Below are 20727 nucleotides of genomic sequence, written 5' to 3' on the forward strand. Positions count from 1 at the left end.
GGGCGACCCGCGCGGGGGGGGGGGGGGGTTAAATCGGGGCAGGGTGACCCACCGGCGGTGGATCTCTTGTCTGATTGGTCGAGTCAGACGATAAAGAAGAGAAAATTATGTCCCAAGCCGACAAACACTCACACTGGGTCTGTTGAGCAGGACGCTCCTTCAGAAGCACTAACCCCCATGTTACAAAACTCTTGACTCGGTGCAGACTCTTCCTCTTGGTGGGGGGTGGAGCCCCCATTCCCCCCCCCCCCGCCCCCGCCCCGGGCTCCTCCTGCTCCCTCCCCAGGCTCGTCCTGGTGCCCCCGTGACCCCCGGCCCCCTCAGGGCTCCTGCTTGATGTAGTAGCTGCCCGAGCCGTTGCTCTCCTGGTCCGAGGTGCCCTGCGAGAAGGTGAACTCGTCGGCCTCGGCCGCCTCCTCCTTCGTCCTCAGGAGAGACTCTAGAGACGGACAGACACACATAAGAGAAAGGACAGCGGGAGGAATCAGCTGCTGGAGTTCATGCACAGCAGGGGGCGCTGTCCCACTCAATCTGATCAACTCCACATGCAGGACGGGACTCCAAAGAGCTGCTGTCAAGGCACAATATGGAAAACTGCCCAAACATTCAGTCTGTCCTCTGCTCTCTGTTTCAGTCAGCATGACCTTTCGTCAACGTCCTGCTTTTGTCACTCTCACATGTCTGAAGACTATAGAAACAATCTTGCTGTACAGAAAAAACTCAATGTGGTTTGTTGGTTAGCTATCCAACGTGTAATGATTTCCGTTTGTGGTATTTAGCTCATTACCGGAGGTGGACAGACTAGACGATACAGTCTACCCTTTGACCAGCAGGGCATTAAGTCCCGCCTTTAAAATATTTCAAAGCTAAAGAAACTCTCACTCAAAGGTATACTTGAGTTTTCAATGTGACTGTACGTTAGTGGTGCATCCTCCTCTCCTGTTGGCTCGAGGACAGACTGGACAACGCAGTCCAGGACTGGTTTAAGATAAGTTAAAGAAATTTGTTGTGTGCAGAATTTAGAAAAAAAACCAAAACAAACCCTGAATACTGACGAGTGAAATCCCTTTGAGGTGAGCTGTGATCACAGCCGATGGTTTTAACCAGTGTCCTGAGTCCATGATGGATTTCAAAGCAGGACAGACGTCTTCATCCCATCACTTATTCTAGAGCCAGGTGTCAAACTTCAGTCAGGGCTCCCAAACAATAACTGATGAAACTATCAGGAACACCACAGCACAACAACCTTTAAGTACAAAGTGCTGGTCAACTTGTTTTCTTTTAACGAGTATCCTTCTATAAAACCTGGAAGAGACGTCATTGTAAGATTCCTTGTTTTTTTTTTTTTGTTAAGTTTATTTAAAGTGTGTCCTTGATGCTTCACGTCTCAATCCAAATCTTCATCCTGTGAACTGGTTTGAACCTGCAGACGACGACGTCCCTGTTCTGAATATTAAATCTCTTCTGATGAACAGAGTTCACGGACGACGGTTTTATTGCAGTATTTCTCCAAAGTATCTCAATCAGACAATAATATCATCTACTCACACGTTTGCAATACAAATCTTATCTTTAGTCCATGTTTCGCCGATATTGTGCTCTAAACTCATAATCAGTGTTTCTCTGTGACCTTCCAAACATGTGGCTGGCTTCATTTTTCAAATAAAACTAAACTTTTATCTTCTAACTTTCAGATCAATACAAGTTTTAAGGATTTGCACATCACGGCATTGAGTTTTTTTATTTATTTATTTGATCATAGTCTATCGGTAACAACCACAGGGTGGCGCTGTCGAGGATGTTGCTCAGGGTCCTACGGTACATGTTTTTTGGACTGTAGGAGGAAACCGGACACACACACACACACACACACACACACACACACACACACACACACACACACACACACACACACACACACACACACACACACACACACACACACACACACACACACACACACACACACACACACACACACACACACACACACACACACACACACACACACACACACACACACACACACACACACACACACACACACACACACACACACACACACACGTGAGGGGAGAGCGCTGACCACTGCACCACCTATAACATACAAAGTCTGAAAGCTTCTTGAATGACAGAACTTGAATGTGATCAGACTTACATCACGTAATGACTCAGACAACGTGGATGCCTGTTGCTGTTCCATGTCTCTAATGTAGAATAACATATCAGTGCTACAGAAATTATTCTGAGTTGTCTCATGTGAAGTTTTGTATCAGAAGCGAGGAGAAAGAGGTGGGAGGTTTGAATGCATCAGAAACACATTAGAAGTTATTTTAATTGTGCTTGACGCTGGTTTTGACTGAACGGAGGCGGTGTGCTCCCTGGTTGCATCCAGTTTTAGAAAGCTTCAGAGTGTGCATGCACCTTTAATGAGATTTAAAAAGAACACACGAGACCCGGTTCACGTAAACGAGCTGTTTCTGGCCTATCAGACACACGAGGAGTTTTAGAAGTGCGAAAACAGTTTTTTTTGGACGCGGGTCCCAGAGTGGGGAAATCCTAAAACCCCGGTGTGTGCCGTCCACATAGACGATCATCTGTGGAAAAAACAATCACGGACTACAAGCTCCGTCGAGCTGCTGAAGCTACTGATGCTCGCAGCAGGAGGAACGAGGCCAGAGACCTATAGAACTCAGAGTTATATAGAAGTTTATGAGCAGGAGTCTACTTCTAAATTTGTGCTCCCTCTCATCTTCTGCGTTTCTGATGTGTTTGGTGAGTCACAGCGCCCCCAAAGGCCAGGCATATGTACTACATGTCCTGAAGCCTCGTGTTGAGCCGTGTTCACACTGACATGAGAATCAAACTTTATATTTTTTTCAGAACCCGGGGGAGAAAAAAAAGATTGTTTTGGCTTGTGTGGATGTGGCCTTAGCTTGAGGTGTTTTAATTAGGTTCATTTTAATATTATAAAATACATGCCCCCATAAAAGCAAGGGTTGCTTTTTAAAATGTTTTTCCTCTATTATAAACCTTGTAAAATGAAGGAATTGTCTTGTTTTTGGCTATACAGTAAATAACAATGTGCATTTTAACAATAAAATGAGATTAAGCTTAATAAAAGAGAGCAGACTGTTGAATGTTTCATTTCAAGCTCAATTAATGGAAACATGTTGACTGAGATTGTAAAGAAATAAGCGGTATAATGAAAGTGGGTCTGGATTGGGAGAATCTGAGCTGTTCTGTACCGACCGTCTCCCTACGTCTCAGCAGTGTTGCATATTGTACCTTTAAAAGAGAAGCAGCGGATGAAAGAAACATGCAGTTCAGAGCGGAGTGTGAGCCTGCCGACAGTATGAGGATGAGTGTGAGTGAAGATCATGCTCCACAGCACGGCCCTGCCACACTCACAAGACCTCCTCCTGTTCCAAATATGAAAGAAAAGACGCCCGTGGAGCCTCCACAGGCCTGGTGCCGTTACCTGCTTTGTGGGTTTGGTGGAGGTGGGTGCGGGGCCGGGGCCGAGCGGGCCCCTGGGCAGGGTAAGGGGGCGGGCTCTGCTCTTCGTCCCCCGAGAAGCTGCTCCTCCTCCTGCCTGCCTGACTGAAGGGCCGTCGACCAACCGGAATCTTCCTCTCTAAACACCAAGCCAGACTGGGGTGAGCTACCAGGGGCTCAGTATACACAGGTGAGTGACATGGAGGAAGTTTGAAGGCTTCAGGCCCCCTGGGAGCCGTACCAGACCCCCACCGGACCCCCACAGCCCCGGTCGGGATGAGGAGAGACTGGACTCTACCGCACGACGCCAAAACCTTCACAAACTTTCTTTACATTCAATAAAATTCCGAGAAACTTCTTTAAACTTTCAAATAACAGAAAGTTTCAGAATTTAATCTTAAAAACTTTTTGGGAAATTTTACATGTTTTGGCCGTTTTACATTCTGGATTACTTCTGCTTTAGTTGTAGTTAATTTACAGATCGCAGCATTAATAACTAAACAACCCCTTTACATCTTTTAGGTTTTTAGCTTAAAGCCTAAAAACCCAAAACAGCTGAATCACATCTTTAAGCTCTTTAAGACACGTTTAACCTCTTTTAAACTGCTGAAAGGCTTTTGAAGACACCGTCCTGAGTCCTCACACAGTATCAGTGTGTTTGGTTCTTTTCAGTCGCACGTCGTCACTAAAAAATGTAATCTAATCCTGATGCGAGGGCCTCATCTCTGGAATAAAATTACATTACATAAAAACATCAGCTGTTTTTTTTTAATCAAACATTTTAAATTGTAAACCTTAAAATAGCTGTGGATGATATAGTTTATATTCACTTTACATTAAAATAAATAAATAAATAAATATATATATTTTTTTTAATATACTGTACATATATAAAATGTGTGTGTTTATAAGTGTATGGGAATACTTCAATATCGAGCTTTATTTCTCTGAATATATTTTCATAAGCTATAATTAATTTATTTATATTATCAAAATATATATGTATGTATGTGTGTATACACGGACTACATATATTATTATTGGATATTGGTTTATGTATGAGATTGCACGTGTGTTTGTGAAATACTATATGCCTGAAATGAATAAATAATAATAATAATTAAAAAAAAAAGATATATCAATACTTTTCTTATTGTAATCTATTTTATAATAATTTTTATCCATCAATCTTCTAATAAAGTCTGGTCTTATCTTCTATACCTCTTCATCCTGTTCAGGGTCTGACCCCAGCTCACTGAAGGTGAGGGCAGGATACACCTGAGCAGGTCGTACAGGGTGGAATCATTTGTCATTAGATATTAACATACCACTTAATTTGTGAATTTCATTTAATCCTTTGACTGGTTCAAATCGTTCCTAGTTTATTTCTACGTTTTCATTTTTAATGTTCGTTTTGATCTCAGTCCAACACATTTATATCGCAGAACTTCTATGCTGGTGGTGTTTTAAAGACTGAGAAGTGTGTTAATGAATAAGGTAAGAATCCATAGACGTCCTTCCAATGATTTTATGCTTCTAACAAACTGATCTCAGCGAAGCAGGACCGACGTGAACCTGAACCAAGTGGAACCACCAGACCACCTCCAGTTTCTCCCGGGGGCAAAAGACACCACAACACCAGAGCTCAGCACAGCGGACCAATCAGAGTGCAGCAGCGTGTCCATCACAATGTCGGCAGTGAGAGAGGTAAGCAGAGCAGAGGAAGGAGGGAGCGGAGAGATTCAACCAATCAGCAGAAGAAGAAGAAGAAGAAGAAAAAGAAGAAGAAGAAGAAGAGAGCAAACTCACTTTTCTTTTGGCCTTTGTACTGTTGAGCCTTTTTCTTCTGCTTGGGCACCGACTGGGGCATTTCTCTGTTACCTGGAAGGAGGTGAGAAGAAGGAAGCCTCAACAATCCATGGGATGATCAGTAACACCAAGCTTCGGCTGGGACCTTTTGTCATGTTGGTGAGCCACTGTAGCACCTGATTTACTTAACATTTTAAATCTGTCAAAAAATGCATCATGATGGGGAAAATAAATTAAGTCACATTCGTCTCCCGTGCCCAGATGTAAGCGTTGATGATCCTGATCTAGCAGCTGCTGTTCCAGAAACTTCTGTGAATTTGCCCCATGACTCATTTGTTGTTTCCCTTTTTCCTTTATTTGGTGCGGTTGTGTTTTTTATTGAAGCGGGTGGGTTTCACATTGTGCTGAAAACAGAGTCAGATGTGGCAATCGTGAAGAAGACGTGGCTTTCCGGTACCATGGTCTAATGTTTTTAGTGGATTTAACGCCATGGCTCGTAGAAACATGTTCACACCTTCATTTGACTGGGGTGGCGTTCATATTGACTTTTCAAACCGGATCAAACCACCTGGGAAATGTCACGCAATTACAACAGCTGCTGGTTTGGGGGCGCTGTCGCCTTAAACAAACACTGACCAGAGAGGACGTAAAGAACAAACTCGGCTCATTGATTGGTCCGAACCGAAACCGGAAGTCCCGCCGCTTTAGCGCATGGTGGCGAGGCTAGTGAGCTTGTGGCTAATGGATAGCCACAAACAACCGCGATGTAGTATTCAGACCTGATATCAATAAGCACCTTTTTCACTACTTCTTCCTCACTACTCCACGTCTGGCTGCAAGATATTTGGTGAGGGTCATGCTCAAGGACACACACACACACACACACACACACACACACACACACACACACACACACACACACACACACACACACACACACACACACACACACACACACACACACACACACACACACACACACACACACACACACACACACACACACACACACACACACACACACACACACACACACGGAGAACATGCAAACTCCACACAGAAAGTCCCTGTATTTGAACAAATGTGACATATTCTATCTTTAACACCAACTTAAATGAACTGCAGCTGATGTAAGAAGTATTTTCATGATTGTGCTGGTGCGTGTCGTCCATGTGGCTTTCTTACTCTGTGCGGCGGGCGGCTGCAGCTGGTACCCGGTCAGCTGACACCAGCCCACGGGGTAGAGGTCCGGGGACTCGCAGTCTACCCACTGGTCATACTCGTCCTCCCAGCCGTCAAAATGGATCCTCAGCAGCCGGTGAACGATCCTGGTCACCGTGGCGACGCACACGAGCCGTGGCTCCATCAGGTCCACGGCCTCCAGCTTCATGCCCTGCCGGAAGCCGTGATTGGGAACCTCCTGAGGAGCGGTGGAGTGAATGAGTGAATGTTCCTGCGATCCCCGAACACACACAGTGGAGGAGGAGAACTCTACCTTGTTGAAGAGCCTGACGGGAGCGGCTCTGGAGCCCGCGTCTCTGAGGTAGTCAAACCATTTGAATGGCAGCTTAGTGTACCCTGAGGGACAGAGCCGGTGATCAGACCACGGTCAATACAGGAGGAGAGGCTCACAGAGAATCCAAAGCTACCTCTAGGGGGCGTGAGTTCAATGTTGTTGATTTCACAGAAGCCCACAGGGAAGATGGACGGGGAGGTGCCATGGTAGCAGAACCAGTCTGAGCCGTCCACCGCCTCGGAGCCGTCAATACCGATCATGAGGTACCCGTCTGCCAACACCTGCATGGCACAGAGCGGCTCAGGCTAGGCTAGCTGCTTTAGCATGAGGGCGTCAAACTGTCCGTCCACATTGTCAAGATACGTAGCAAAAAAAGACCACCCATCATCAATTATATGTCTGTGTTTACATAAATGGTGCCGTTAAGGTTAACAGGACTAATTATTTCATCAGGGGACAGATGTTAGAAGCACAGAATGACAGAATAAAAAAAACTGAAAACACATAAGCACTGTTCAGTCACAGCTGGTTTGAAGTTGACACGAGAAAGAGCACGGTTTGTTTAATAACAGACTACTGACCTTTCTTACAGTGGCTACACATATAGCTGAGAGGTTGAGGGGGTCGATGGCTTCCAGCTTCATCCCGTCTTTAAACCAGTCGGAGCTCTGGTCCACGTCTCTCACCTGGAATCCAAACAGAAAACAGCTTTTATTCATCACACACTGAAAATCATGGAAAGTTTAAAAAAAAAAAGGAGGAATTCTGTATTACAGTAGTAAAACTCTCAGACAACCCGGAAATGCAGTTTTAGTCATCTCTAAAACTTTGAAGGGTAATGGTCCAACAGTTTACAAAGTACCAATGGTTGGACAGTTAACCAGAAGAGGTTTTCAAAGTAAAATAAAAACATTATTCTCGAGCTTTCTATTCAGTTATACATTTTAAGTTGTATCTATGTACACTTTTATGTCACTTACATACATTCTATTGTTATACTGCTTCCCCCTCAGTGGAAGCAAGAGGAATGTTGTTTTTCTAAATATAAAATATATGAATAAACTGTAATACTGTTGTTCATGCCAACAAACTAACAATGGGTCCTGAACTGTGCTTCATTTTCAACAGATAATCTTCAATAAAAGAGAGGATTTCTTGATTTCTTTCTCTCTAGTAGTCTGTGTGTGTGTGAGCAGCCTGGGGCGATGAGGAAAGCCGCCCTGAGGAGGCGGGGCTTAGTAGCGATCTCACCAATTACTGATAAAACACCAGAGTGACTGACGTAACAGAGCATAATTTGATGTCCGAGACTTGGGGAGCTTTTTAAATCGCTACCGAGTTCAGTGATTGGCTTAAAGTGGTTTCTGGTTTGTTCTCATGTTTTTCTAGTCTCTGATGATTAACTCTGTCTCATCTCTTCTAATTCACCGGTTTGAAAGAAGAAATTTGTCTGAAAAGCTGCAGGCATTCTAAAAATGCTTTGAAAGATGAATTGATGTGTTTGTTTGAAAATATACCTGATATACCTTTTGGTTTTTTCTAAACTCAGACTTTACTCAAGTAAACCAGCCGCATAACAACCTTCATTTTCTAATATGATAAAGCATCTGCTTGTATTTGTTTACAAGCGTGTTTATAAAAGAGTCTTAATAAGTGCTCTCTGTTCATTAGCCATTTGAAAGAACCTTTACATTTCTTTGCGCTTTTTGAAATTTTGTCTTTTTGTTATATAAAGAACTTTTTTCTGACTTTTTGGGTTTTAAGCAGGAGGTGTCAGAAAAGTTAACACAGGGCGTTCATAGCAACGGCGCTTTTTGACCCTTCAATGTCGGCTTCTCCTGTCACTGTGAAGCAGAATTCACCACGAGTTGGAAGGTTCATTCACTCACAGGGAAGGTGAGCTGGGTTAGAACGTCCTGAGAGGGTTAGTTTGACCCGACTGATGACGTGTTGTTGCAATAGTAAAGCTACAGGAATGAGATTTGGTTGGTTAAAAATAACCACAGCCAACCGTGTTTTTCAGGCAACATCAAACACAGACATGATTGTGGAGAGTAAACTACTGCATGGAGTGGAGATGGGCAATCACCACTTATCCAGATGGTCCAATGGCTCATTGTGATCTGTGGGGATCCTGGGGTGTACACTCAGGGGGTGTACAGCCGCAATACATGGTGCACATCACCGTGTTAGATTCCAGTCAAGTGGTGACAAGTTAAAGTATGTATTCATTAGAAAAAGAACTACTTGTATGGGCGTCTTCCTTCTGTGCCAGACTCCTTTTATTACAGCGACTGCTCGAACGTTCATGTTTATGTCCACGGGGGGAAAAAGTTATTTCTCTTGGAGTTTAGTCTGAGATTTAAATTTGGCAGAAAATTGCTGATTGAACCCGTTTGATCCTTTCAACCGGTGACGGACCAGCACACACAACACCATCGACTGTAAACGGCCTTGTTTTCTTCCATTCAGAACAGTTTTGACGATGACATGTTTGACAAAAGGTAGCCCGGCGTACTCCGCAATAATTTACAAGGCCCGTGGATCTTTGTTTCCCCTCAACCACCTTTGTTGAAAGCATTCACTGAAGTGAGCTCTGGTGTCAAACTGAGCCCCAAGCAGACGAGAGAACGAAGCTTCACTCACCTTTGGGAAGAGTTGAGGGGGAGCATCGGCTTGGCCCTCAAGTTTCTTGGTAAAGTCTGGAAAAAAACACAGGAAGTTCAGTTTTTCCAGCACAGGATAGAAGATCTTTCCTCAGTCTAACAGCAGGACAAACTTCAGGTTGCTTTGTTTGAAAATTATTCAAAAGGTTACCAAACATATCCTGTTTTTATCTTTTCACCAAACATGAAGAATTTCCTTGTTTGTTTGTTTTTTTCAAGCCTTCCTCGACAGGTTTCCAAACCCACCGGATCGTTTGAAGCGGTGCCCGATGCTCCGGGACCAGCCTATGTTGTGGATAAGGGGGCTCTGCATGTGGCACCAAAAGTCGTCCGAGCCGTCCTCACTCTCCTCGTAGACCAGCCGGAGACGGCCCCCGATCACCTGCTCCACCAGAGCCACCCGTGTCCGGCACAGGTAGTTCTTATCCACCACCTCCACACGCATCAGCTTCTTAAAGGGGAACTGCATGTTCTCGTATACCTTCAGAGGAACAAACAGAACCTGTTTCTAGTTCCTTTAAAGTAACGTAAATGAGTCAAGAGGATCTAATTCATTTGAAATTAGAATAAGAGTGGCCCCAAAACCGACTCCTACAAGACACCAAAGGGGTCCATCTTTGCTGGAATGACGCAAATCAACGCACATCTGAGCATTAACTTAGTGCATGAATGAACTGACTCAATCACAGACACATTTTAGATGGTACTGAACCACATACAGTCCAGTACCATCTGAACTGGGCTGAAGATAACAGCATCATAACATAAAAAGACCAATCCCTCAGAGGTTTTAGCTCAGTTTTGGTGCAGGATTCTACAAGTATATCCCCAAAAGGTTTATGCTTGTTGGAGGTTCTGAGCGGCCAGAAATGACTCTTAATTACATTTTTGTGGTAGTTTTAAAAGTGAAGTGTCAAAACTCTGAAAGTGTTGATCAAACATGACTAACATCCTGTTTAAATGTTGTTTTACAGATATAAAAGATACAGTGGTGGTGTTTGTGTGTCTCACTTTTGTGTTGAAGTCAGGCGGCAGTGTTTTAGCTCCAGTGAGTCGCTTCACGAGAAAGACTTTCCAGTTAGAGTACTTATGCTGTATGCCTGAGAGAGGACGGCACAAACGGTCAACTCACAGCATTTACTTTGAGGAAATAAAAAAACACTGCGACTGTGGTGGTGGCACACTCACTTTTGGGAGGTACGAGGGGTTTGCCGCTGGACGCGCACCAGCCCACCTGATGCACCTCGGGGATACAGAGGTTACACCAGAAGTCTTTACTGGTGTCGCTGTCGAAGCCCTCATACCGTAGGAGAGCCTTGAACCCTGCAGACACACCAAACACGCTCAAATACAGCAAAGTAAGCATTGTTCCCACGGCGACATCACTGAGTTGGTGTACATTTAAGACCTGGCACACCTTCGCCTTCGGTTGGAGGATGCCCCACAGACGCTTCCTAAGGATTAGGTCAATGATTGGCCACTCCATCACCCTCAGCTCTTTAGCAAGGTAGTGGCCATCTGGGAGGTGTGTTTGCGGTCCGTTTTTAAAGGGAGGCGTATAAAGACACACTTGCCGCATCTGGTTGTCGCCACACACACATGACACCATCTGAACCAAGTTTATCTTTGTCAGGACAGACTACAGGACATGGTTCCAGTAATCCATGTCCTTAGTCTGCATGTCTTGCGCAAACCGTTTCGGGGCTTCCTGGTGCATCATGTTTAGATGAGGCTTCCTTCTGAGATGACATTCCTGTAGACCAATTTGATGCAGTGTGCAACGTATGACAGGCCGACCCCCCCGTCCCTTCAACCTCTGCAGCAATGCCGGCAGCACTCGTATGTCTATTTTTCACAGACCACCTCTGGATATGGCGCTGAGCTTGTGCAGTCAGCTTCTTTGCTCGACCATGGCGAGGCCTGTTCTCAGTGGGACCCGTCATTTAAACCGCTGTATGGTTTCAGTCACTCTGCTGCAGCTCACTTTCAGGCTGTTGCAAATCTTCTTATAGGCTGAGTCATCTTTATATCCATATAAGCAACAACTCTTTTTTGTTTCATGATAAACTCCCAGTGACCAGTATGAGAGTGTGAGAACGATAACACCAACTTTAACACACCTGCTCCCCATTGACACCTGAGACATGGTATCATGAACAAGTTGCATGACACCGGCAAGGAAAAATAACTAATTGTGCCCAATTCGGACATTTTAACTTCGATGTGTACTCACTTTTGTAGCCGGCAGTTTGGACGTTAACAGCTGTGTAGTTATTTTGAGGGAACAGTAAATTTACACGGCCATACAGGCTGTACACAGACTACTTAACATTGTATCAAAGCGTCATCTCTTCAGCGTTGTCCCATTAAGAGATATATTAAAATACTTGCAGATATGTGAGGGGTGTACTCACTTTTGTGAGATAATGTAACTCAGACCGGCGCGTTCTCTAAAACAAAAACACGGCGCACACGGATGATGTTTACATATTAGGCATTATCTTGCACTGTCCTGGTACACATTGCATGCTGTTCACATTACTCGGCCTATGTGACCACTTCGGGAAGTAGTTAAGAGTGAAAGCGCGTTGGTGCCTATTCACACTTGTCTCGAGAGTCCATCATTTGTGATCGGATAACCCGAAACACATGTTAACGCCAGGACGTTTCTGGAACATGTTGAGTCTTAATACACTATCAATTGTCCTTCATGTGCTGTAGTTCAGAGAGAAAGAAAGTCGCCAGGAGCACTCTGTCCGACCTGCTAATTTGATGATTTCTGCGATCCAGTAGACCTTGGTGGAGAGACTGGTGTCAGAGTTGGGAACCTCGATCCTCACTCCTTCCTTGATGTCTCCCCAGCACAATCCCATCGGTGCCTGAAGAACAGACTGAAGCTGTGAACCAGATCCACACCCACAGCCATCGGACACACCACTCTTTTCACACTCACGTGTTTGAAACAGCTGACCGGCGCTCCCACCGTGTTATTGCTACAGATATATCTGCCCCACTCAAAGCTCTCTGTTGGGACCACTGGCAGGAAGGACAAAGAGTTAGGCTGGTTGTCCACAGCGATACGGATCAAGACAGGGTTCTGGTCTCTTACCGGCTTTCGACTTGGCCTGGTTCTGTTGACTTGCCTGGTACTGAGCGTAAGCTGCCAACTTGGCCACCAGAGGCTGTTTCTGCAGGACCTTTGCCTTTTTGGTGGGTGGTTTGCCCTTGAAACCAAGACAGACATCAACATTGGTGTGACCACACACACCGCTCTTTGACCAGCAGGGATCGTCTGATGTGCTCACCTGGAGCCGCGCCAGGATGCTCGCTTTCTTGGAATTGGAGGAGTAACTCCTGGAGCAGGACACGCTGCAGAAACGCTTGGTCTTAGAGTAGAATGCATCGCGGACTCCGACCATCCCGCACATCTCACAGGTGGCTGCAAAGCCAAGCAGAAAAAAGAAAATCATCAAGCTTTTAAATGGTGAAACCCTGCTGTTTCTATATAAAGCAGAGCTGTGCTTATTTTTTTAATGCAAGCCATTAAAATTTAAATGAAACAAGGCTTTTTAATTCAGACTGTTATTCTTCACATTGTTCTCTCCTTCAACTTTACCGGTCTGACCCGGCTTTGGTTTTCCTTGAGGTTTATTTAGTAAAAACTGGCCTCTTATTCTCTGTATTTGTGTTGGAGTAGCACTGTGTACTGACCCATTCCAGCCTTGCCGTCGGGGTAGGTGTACACTTGTCCATTGTTCTTGATGATGGGCAGGCTGGCGGGGATGGAGGGCACCACCTCGTCCTCGCTGTCCTCCGAGCTAGAGCTGCTGGTGGACTCCTCGCTGCAACTGTCGTAGCCATCGAACATCCCAAACGAGTCTCGCCGCTTCCGCTCTGAACGTGGGGTGCGTTCAGCCTACAGCAGAGGAGCGAGGACACAGTGAACAGTTTGTCTGAACCAAAAGACTCTGTCCACTGACTCAGAAATGTCAAGAAATCAACCGATTCTGTCTTCTTTAGCAGCGACATGGAGCAAAGTCATCTGCAATATTGATCAGACGACGAGAGTCTAATTAGCCCAGACTTGCATCGTAACCAGAGTCTGTTCATACCATTGGTTTGCCCTCCGCACCCTAAATGCATGTTTCAAACTGGTAGTGCTGAAGGAAACTCGTAATACGCTGCGATTACAGATAATACAAGAGGCCGTTGGGACTGTGTACTTCCAACTGTGAATTTTTTGCAAACCACTGACATGCTGCTACCGTGGGGTTGTTACATGAGGTGCCGCCATGAAAAATACAAAATCTGATAGGCTCAATCTCATGATTGCCGATCAAATATATGCTAAAAGTGTGCCCTGTGTGTGATCAGGACACACGCCTGAATGTCACGATGCTGCCGTCACCAGGTTCAGCAGAAAGTCTGATAACGAGGCACTCATTACCTTCCTTATATAAAGATATTCAATCCTTTGAAATCCTTTTTGTGTTTCTGTGCCTCTGCTCTGTCGTAAACACATTTTAATGCAATAGAGTTCCATCTGTCTCAATATGTCGACATGCAGAGCATAAGAACTGAATTAATCACAACTCAGTCTTTAATGCAAATATGTTGAAATGCAATAAGCTGACCACAATCACACATATTTCACCACTTCAAGCTTTAAAAATCTAGTTTTCATATATTTCTAACTAGATTTTTGTAAATAATTGAATAACACCACTATATAACATTAAATCAATTTAAAATAAGCTTAAAAAAAAAATAAGTTACCAAATGTGGTCAGCAGCAGCTAAATGTGAATTTATATTGCTTTATGCGCTCAAAATGTACAAATGTTTTCACATTTATTTAGTATAATATTCTAATGATTATATACATTAGTAGGCTGGGATCTCTTTGTTTTGTCTAACAGCATGATTGTTTTGTTCATGACCTTTTTGGAAATTACATGTTGGAAGTTCAAGATGATCTGACGGAGGTTTGTTTACATGCATCACCATAACAACCCATCACAGCTACGGTTGCTGGGGTAATCAAAGCAGGTCTACAACCTCTTGAGAGTGTCTCTTGGGCATCGCGCATCCCTGGTGTTATAGCATATGCTCCTGGGGTCACTGGTGGTAAAATGACTCTGTATTTCCTGGGCATATGTGGCTTTGACCCTCTTGATGCCTGTGATCAGCTCCCTCCGGGCAGCTCTGAGTCGTTCATCAGCCAATCACAGGCCATCTCGCTCACACAGTGCGTTCAGGTGACACAAAAGAATTGGAACCAACAAATATCAGCAATAAACCTTATCATTGCAACAAAAACACAACTGCAGAGATGTCACACCATTTTTCTAGTTTTCCTTAGTAAAAATAAATATTGGCAGAAAGTCCCCTTCCCGATTTTTTTCAATCCATCCATCAATTAATCAATCAATGAAAGAATTTATTTGTCCCCGGAGAGAATAATTAAAAGGTTGCGTAAAGTATGAAGTGCAAATACATAAATAGATCAACAGACTACAACAAACTACAAATACATCTCCGGGTAAACAAATACCAATAATAGTAAAAATCAGATAATAACAGCGCGAGTCAGATATAAATACAACAAAGAATGAAGGTCAAAGGTTAAAATATGTATCAGCAGGAGGCCAGGCAGTGATCAGCAAAGACATTTTAGAAAAAGCGGTTGTCATTTTTATGTTGAGACGGTTGGGGGTGTTGTCGGCAACTGCTGAAAGTAACTAAAAAGTTACTTGTAATCTAACTTAGTTACTTTAAAAAAACAAGTAATCAATACTTTTAAAGAAGTAACTAGTAATCAGTCATTGTATTCATATTACTTTTTCAAGGTAACTGTGGCAACACTGACAATGATTATGTCCACTACAGAAAACTTATGTTGCAAATAGTGTGGAGGGAATCTAACAGTCATATAGTCTATTGCTTTTTACCAACTTACAGTTTGTGCACCAACCGTTGTTAACATACGAACAGAGTCCACCCCTACGAGTTTTCCCTCTGGGGTCTTGTAGCATGTTGGCGGGCCATATTTACATCAAACTAAATTCAACTAACGTCAATGAGCACATGCTGAATTAAAGAAGATTTGGACTGAATTCTACTCCAACAGATGACTTTATCTTTGTAATAGGATTGATTATTCGATATCAGGGGTCTCCAGCTCCGGTCACGGAGAACACGTGCCCTGCATGGTTTCGGCCTCTCCCTGCGGTGGCACATCTGACTGCAATGAAGCTTGTTACTTGGGCTTTTTTGGCGCTTGATGATGACATGGTCATTAGATTCAGGTAAGCTGAGGCAGGTAGAGCGCTAAAACATGCAGGACATGAGGGCTGCCCCAGGGGAGGAAGATCAAGAGTCACCTCTGCTGCTGAAGATGAGCTCCTACGAGTCACCAGCCTCAGAAGTCACAAGTTAGGACCTCAAGTTAAAGCCCAGATAAATGCCACACACAGTGATAGCAGACACTCTACATCAACTCTTCAGAGGAGACTGAATCAATCAGGCCTTTATGGTCAAATGGCTGCTTGGAAACCACAAAGGCAAAGTGTTATTGTGTGACCCAGAAAAGGTGAACGGATGGTTTCTTCATCCTACATGTTCCCAAGGTGAAGCGAGGAGGTGTGATGGTGTGGTTGTGCTGTGCTAGTGACACCGTTGGGGATTTGTTCAAAATTGAATGCACACTGAACCAGCATGGCTAAAACTGCACAAATAAATAAAAAAACTATCGTAAAAACACACAAAAAGGTGCATATAAACATTTATGTACATGATATATTGAAAAAGACTGATAAAAGTGTAATAAATTATGTTTCTATGAATTCAATATGTGGAAACTTCAGACGCACATTATCAAAAAGAAAATCTGAAACTCAAAAATATAAACGCATCAGATGAGAATTAGGTCTAAGACCAGAAATAAATCTGAGTTAAAAGGGAAAAAAACAAACCACAAAGACATTGAAAAATAATCGTTAACCCCAACACCTTTATTCCATGTCAGAGCCCATATATCTATATTTTATCTACTTATTGAACTTGTAATCTGCTGCAGCATTGAATATGTAAATGCGTTGTGATTAGATTAGATTTTCTAATCTCAGGATGGTGCACCTTCAAAAAAGCCTCGACCCTCTGATGTTTGTGAAGGTCATTATTATTTTATTTCTTCATGCTGCATGTTGATCATATTGAACTCGAAGTACTTTAATATGTTGTAGCTTCTGTTTACAAGCTGGACGTCTTTTAATCTGCCCACAGTTTCTGCTCTTGAAAATAATCCAGCAGACACATCCATAATTCACCATTTTCAGTGAATCTGTGACACTTCACTGGGAAACAGACAGGATGCTGTCTAAAGCTTTTGAAAATTTAAAAAAGGACTTCCTCAATACTTCAAGTGTAGACTAGAAAGTCCTTAATGGCAGAAGGACTATTGTCTTCTCTGACTTTATAATCAAATATCTTCATACGGTTCATTCTCATGATGACAATAATTTTTAAATTATTATATTAAGTGTTTACGAGAGTACTGACCAACACATTTTTTTTTTTGCAGGAAAAATTAGGCATGCGCCAATACCGATACCAGGATTGGGTATCGGTCCGATACTAGGCATGAGTACCGGTACTCATACTCATTAAATTGCCACCGATGAAAGTTTACAGGAGCGCACGGTTTATGGCACCTCACTGCAAGACAGTGAGGTGCGCACAGCCTGCTCAAAGCCGTTTAAACGGCGTTGCGCAAACTGTGCTCAATTTTTTCGACCGTCTTTTTCAAAAACTGACCGTCCAAATGACGGCTGGGAGCTCGGTGCCTAAAACAGTGAACTGAAATGGAGCTGCCGCTGCTTTAACTGGCTTTAGCAGCCAAAATACTGCCTGCGTTTAGGCTGTTCCACCGAGGCGCCTCGCCCCCCTATCGGAGAACGAGCTCACGCAGTGCCATAAATTAACTAATTTTGAATGTCAGTACGTCACAATGTAGGAATATTCAAATAACATCTGTGGAAAAAACATAATTATGTATTGGCCTATGTACTCGGTATTGGTGAGTACTCAAATGCAAGTAATCATACACTACTCATTTTAGAAAAAAGTGGCATCGGTGCATCCCTTATAAAAATAAAAGCGTTTATCGAAATAAAATTACCTGTACATTTGAATATCTTTATTTCAGAGATCTGAACACAGATTCAAATTAGGTATTGTTTTGTACTTTTTAATTAACTTTTCCATTTTGAAACGTCATGACGATCATGATGAGAATGGTGTAATCTGGTTTATAACCCCAACAACACTTTTGTTTTCAGTGTGTATTTGCTGCAGTCGGTTACATCGCAGGATGTTTTTATTTCTCAGACAGAGGATGTTTTAGAAACAGGGGTGATAAAACTCTGATCACTGAGTGAATCATTTTGTATAAACCAGCATGAAGAGGAGGCATACAGAAGAAATGTTCACTTCCTTTTTTATTAAACATTTTTGCTCAGCCTTAGTTTACCTCGGCGAGTTAATTAACGTGAAATGTGCATTTTATTTCAATAATTTCTGTAAAACGTCTCAAACCGAACAGAATAAGCTTAATTAACTACAATCACTACCGAAAATGATTACAAATTCAAGATGCAGCCCATTAATAAACATTCTCTGGTGCAAAATACAATGAAACGTCCCCACACTCCCAAGCACCGAGTTTGAGGCCAGTTTGACAACAACAAGGAAGCCTTCCTGGCAGCATCACCGATATCTCAGCTCGGGTCTCAGCGTATTAGCCCAGTAATTTGCTTTAAAAAAAATATTATAATAACAATCTCAATTCGTTGTTTGGCCGGATTGGAGCCTGTTAAGGGCCCGTTTTGGCCCGCGGACCTGACGTTTGACACCCTGTTGTGAAGCCTCTAAAAACAAATAGTGTTGATTGTTTTCTTCCTCCTCTCAACAGGCTGCAGCCACACTAAATATTCACCTGACAACAGAAACTACAACACGGGCAGCCTGCTGCACTCCGTCACACGTTTTAATAGCACACGAGCAGACAGACCTTCAATATTTATTACAATATAAAAAATAATCTCTCAGAAGAGGCGGCCCTATGGGAGTTAGCCACAGTGCTAACAAGCTAGCATACCCAGCTAGCGGAAACCTTGTTTTTCTAATAAAATAACGCAGAATTCACACACGCGTTGCAACGCTGCACATATTAGGGAGTCTTCGGACTAAACTAACGGCAGTTTTCTTCCCATTTTTGGTTTTATTCGGGAGGTTTTCTGCTTGTTGTAGCATTAGCAGCTAGCCCGGACAGATAACAACAAAGGAGAGAAAAACCCTCCGCAGTCCGCGGCCACAGGCCCCAAAACACTCACCAAATCCCGTGTGTCTTCCATCAGCCCCTCATATAGACACCGAGCTGGGTCACTGAGCTGCCGAGAAAGAAGCGGAGCCCCGAACTGGGCTCGAACCGAGCCGTGAAACCGTCCTAAAAATCCGAAATGATCCTAAATGAAGACTACAGAGCTGGACGTCAACAAATCACTCCGCGCAGGGCGCATGCGCCGAGTAACCTAGTTCTCTGTGATTGGACGAACAGGGTGGAGGGAGAGGAAGGAGGAAGACTGCTCCTTCTGCGCCTCCTGCACCCCTTCAGGCCTGTTCCAAACACTTTGATTCACCTCCTCCTGCTCCAAACATATTTGCTTCACCTCTTCCTCCTGCTCCAAAGATTTTCCTTCTCTTCCTCCTCCTGCTCCAAACATCCTCATTCACCTCCTCCTCCTGCTCCAAACATTTTACTTCACCTCCTCCTCCTCCAAACATTTTCCTTCTCTTCCTCCATCTGCTCCAAACATCCTCCTTCACCTCCTCCTGCTCCAAACATTTTACTTCACCTCCTCCTCCTGCTCCAAACATTTTACTTCACCTCCTCCTCCTGCTCCAAACATTTTCCTTCTCTTCCTCCACCTGCTCCAAACATCCTCCTTCTCTTCCTCCACCTCCTCCAAACAGCCTCCTTCTCTTCCTCCACCTTCTCCAAACATACTCCCTCTTTCTCCACCTCCTGCAAACATCCTCCTTCTCTTCCTCCTCCAAACATCTTCCTCCTCTTCCTCCACCTGCTCCAAACATCCTCCATCTCTTCCTCCTCCTGCTCCGAACTTCACCTCTGCAGAAGAGGGCCAGTGTTTCCCTGAAAGGTGGATGAAGCTCAACAAGTCACAAACAGAGAAATTACAATTACAAAATGAGTTGTCTGAAGTGTCACTCTTGGAGAAATACCGACTGATCAGGGCCACTGAAAATAAAAAACATCCTTTTTTAAATTCTGACATTTCTTCTTTAAAGTCTGGGGCTTTGCTTGAAAATGGAAGAAAGACTTTTTCTCTGCAGAATTCAGAGGGTAAAAATCCAAACTTTAAAAAAAAAAAGTCAGAATTGTGAGAATAAAAGGTTGGAAGTATAAAGTCTATCTCAGAAGTTCGAGGGGAAATGGTGATCTCAATAGGCTTAGAAAAAAATGCTTAAAGGGAATTTCCCAAAGGATTAATGAATTACAAGTACAAGTACAAGATTAATGAAGTACAATTCGTTAGTTTGATTTTAAATCAGAAAAAAAAGTCAGGACTACAATCTTAATCTCTCAGTTCTAAGAAAAACACTTTCATCTAAAAAGAGAAAAGGGACTGAAAAATGATTTTTAAGTCTGAGAAAAAACAAAGACAGAATTACGAGGGAAATGATTTTAAAAAGTGAGTTATGGAATTATTCTTCCTCATAGTCTGAATTCCAGTGTTTTAAACATATTTAAAGGCAGAAGTTTGGTGCCAATTCAATGTATTTTATGTAAAAAAGAGATCATGTATGAGAAATGTGTGATTTTGGTGAGTTTTACACTTTAAGAGATGTTCGATGGTTTAACGCTGCATCCTGAATTTAAATTCAAGTGGTTATAACTTTAATTTACATATTTTAGTGAGCGCTGGAAGTGGAACGTAAACAGAGAAAAAACAGGGACCAATACATTTTATGACGCATTTAAATTCAATCATCTTAATACATTTGATTGAAGATTATTTATTATATATATATATATATATATATATCAATTTTAAAACTTAAAATGTTTAAATTGAAACTTATGATGGTTGTGTATTTGAAGTTTTTTCAAAAATGTAAATAGTTTAACTGAAAATTTAATTGTGTATTCATGCTATTT

At 43.1% G+C, this 20727-nt stretch overlaps 1 protein-coding gene across 3 annotated transcripts; it reads right to left on the reverse strand.

The window, feature by feature from the left end:
- Window positions 1–307: 307 nt before the first annotated feature.
- Window positions 308–19055, reverse strand: mbtd1 (mbt domain containing 1). 3 transcript variants are annotated; one of them, XM_080458922.1, is made up of 17 exons: window positions 18881–19055; window positions 13201–13405; window positions 12795–12928; window positions 12599–12713; window positions 12443–12525; window positions 12251–12368; window positions 10678–10812; window positions 10501–10589; window positions 9736–9970; window positions 9470–9525; window positions 7405–7509; window positions 6957–7104; window positions 6803–6885; window positions 6493–6727; window positions 5308–5379; window positions 3482–3637; window positions 308–439 (listed from the first exon to the last, which is right to left on the reverse strand). In XM_080458922.1, the coding sequence occupies exons 1-17, from the start codon at window positions 18899–18901 to the stop codon at window positions 321–323; spliced, it is 2109 nt and encodes a 702-aa protein (XP_080315048.1). In that variant the 5' UTR covers window positions 18902–19055; the 3' UTR covers window positions 308–320. The 3 variants fall into 3 exon arrangements, with proteins under 3 accessions (XP_080315048.1, XP_080315049.1, XP_080315047.1); XM_080458923.1 differs by lacking the exon at window positions 3482–3637; XM_080458921.1 differs by having other exon boundaries at window positions 12599–12928; window positions 18881–19040.
- Between the last annotated feature and the right edge of the window lie 1672 nt (window positions 19056–20727).

Source organism: Lipophrys pholis (genome assembly GCF_963383615.2).
Source record: "Lipophrys pholis genome assembly, chromosome: 1".
Taxonomy (NCBI): Eukaryota; Metazoa; Chordata; class Actinopteri; order Blenniiformes; family Blenniidae; genus Lipophrys; species Lipophrys pholis.